A 2,227-nucleotide genomic window follows, 5' to 3' on the forward strand; every position below is an offset into this window, starting at 1 on the left:
CCACAAAGACAACAGCTGGAGAAACATCTGTCTACCTCTGACATCCACCAGCTCATCCATACAACAAACAAACATCAACAACCAGGAAGCAGCTTCACCTCTGATCACACACACACTCAACTCTACTCACTCACCTGGAGGATCAACAACAGTAAGGTAGATGATGCTGAGCTGCCATAAGCGTGTTTCTCTCATGAAAACACCACACTTGTATGTTCCAGTATCATTAATCGTCACATCCTTCAAAATCAAAGACACGTCTCCATCCTTCATCTGTCTGTCCTGCAGATCCACCCGGTTCTTAAAATATGGATGCTGGTTGGCTGGATCAAAACGCCCATCCCGGTACAAAAAGACATAATTAGCTCCATACTCAGCTCTCGTCCACTCTAACACTATGATGTTGTTGTTTGGAGCTCGACATGGCAGAGTGACGTCCTGTCCAGACTCAGCAGTGATGTTTTTCTGGTCTGAAAGAGGAAACAACACAGAGCAGAGGGGTTAAAGGTCAAAGTACAATTATGATCAGAAAACATGTATGTTTGCTACGGAACAGCTGTACTTATGACAACAAATATATCAGTGTTTGATCAGAGTATTTTATCTTATAACCATGTTTGTACTAAGTGAAAGAGCCTCACATACTGAATCACATTGCTCTGAACTGTCACGGCTTGCCATTTTTTACAGTATTATAAAAATATAAAACAACACCAAGTTAAACATTTTTTCTCAACCGGTACCAGCATAAATATTTCTGCAGTTAGCGAGAGGCATAAAGAGTGTGTGTTCACATTCATTTACTCTGCAAGCAGTCTGTTTGTTTACATTTCCTTTGGAGAATCTGAGTCAAAAAGAAGAAAAACAAAACAAAAACACACTTTCAGTAATGCAGATTGAGTTGACAAAATTAACTGCATTTAGCTGTTCCTCCAACTTGACATTTTATTATTCTTACACACCAAGCCAGGTGTCTCTCTCTGTTTTCATTACAAACAGAGCACTTTTTATCAGTATAATACACTGTAACTCTGAGGTAACGAACGATTTCCACTAGTCTCCAGAGAGAGCAACAGCTTATCTATACTTCAGCCCACAAGCTGCAGCGTACAGAGTCTGCCAAAGCCTCACACTACAGTTTGCTCCATAAACAGTGGTGGGCCCAAATTGTGACTGTAGCCAAGCTGGTTGTTGTCAGCATGGCTACAGTGCTGAAGAGAAACCTGGGGTTGTTCTTATTTTCTTCAATCAGTGATGAATAGTAAGATGTTCTGGCTTTGCAGAGGGCTTTCTTATAAAGCAGCAAACTATTTCTCCAGGCTAAATAACGATCCTCTAAATTTGTTACACACCTTTTCCTCTCCAGCTTACGAGTCATCTGCTTTAGGCTGCTGGTTGAGAATTATACCACGGAGTCAGGTACTTCTGATTTGAGGTCTTAGTTTTCACAGGAGCTACAGTATCCAGAGTCATACGTAGTGAGGAGGTGAAATTATTAACAAGATAATCGACCTCTGTTGGGGTAGCGTTCAGATAGCTGCTCTGCTCTATGTTGGTACAGGGCATTGAAGATGATAACAGTGGATGGATTATATTCTTAAACTTAGTTACAGCGCTTTCAGAAAGACATCTACTGTAGGGCTGCCACAAATGATTATTTTGATAGTCGACTAGTCACCGATAATTTTTGTGATTAGTCGGCTAATCAGATCATCATCCATTGGACGTAAAACGTACAGCTTATTGCACCAGCAGCATCTGCTCTTATATAAATATATTAGCTTACAGCTTTAAGTGTTTCAGGTCTGTGCTAACTAACAATAAAGACAAGATGATAGTTTATTAAATGTTAATGAAATTTACAGATTGTTTCGGTGAAGTTCAATAAACTCCTTGCTATCTAAAATATAACAGGACACCGGAGTATATTCTTCAGCGTCTCACAATTCTGATGATCAGCTGTCTGCTTGACGTTTATTCAGCTGTGTAAAAACTATAACTTTAATCTCAGCCAAACCGATTTACTCAGGAACAAATAAAATACTGAAAAAAACAAACAATATGTCACGGTCCGGGGCAGCGGCCGTGTGGAGAGTGGAAGGAGGACTCAAAGTGCAGCACTTATTCAGGTGTGAGGGTGATTTATTGATAATAACAAACATAAAGAGGAGATGGCAAAACAGAACTACGGATGAACTAAACTGGGTGAAACTACACAAAGGAGTGG

At 40.1% G+C, this 2,227-nt stretch overlaps 1 protein-coding gene across 1 annotated transcript in view; it reads right to left on the reverse strand.

Moving 5' to 3' along the window:
• Positions 1 to 2,227, reverse strand: part of LOC102201514 (cell adhesion molecule 2-like) — a 10,144-nt gene that overhangs the window by 3,878 nt on the left and 4,039 nt on the right. The window contains exon 2 of the mRNA XM_005753999.1: positions 135 to 470. Within this exon, the coding sequence (XP_005754056.1) occupies positions 135 to 470 (336 nt within the window). The remainder of the gene's footprint in view (positions 1 to 134; positions 471 to 2,227) is intronic.

The sequence above is a fragment of the Pundamilia nyererei genome, unplaced genomic scaffold (genome assembly GCF_000239375.1).
Source record: "Pundamilia nyererei isolate P.nyererei 1_Seehausen unplaced genomic scaffold, PunNye1.0 scaffold00493, whole genome shotgun sequence".
Taxonomy (NCBI): domain Eukaryota; kingdom Metazoa; phylum Chordata; class Actinopteri; order Cichliformes; family Cichlidae; genus Pundamilia; species Pundamilia nyererei.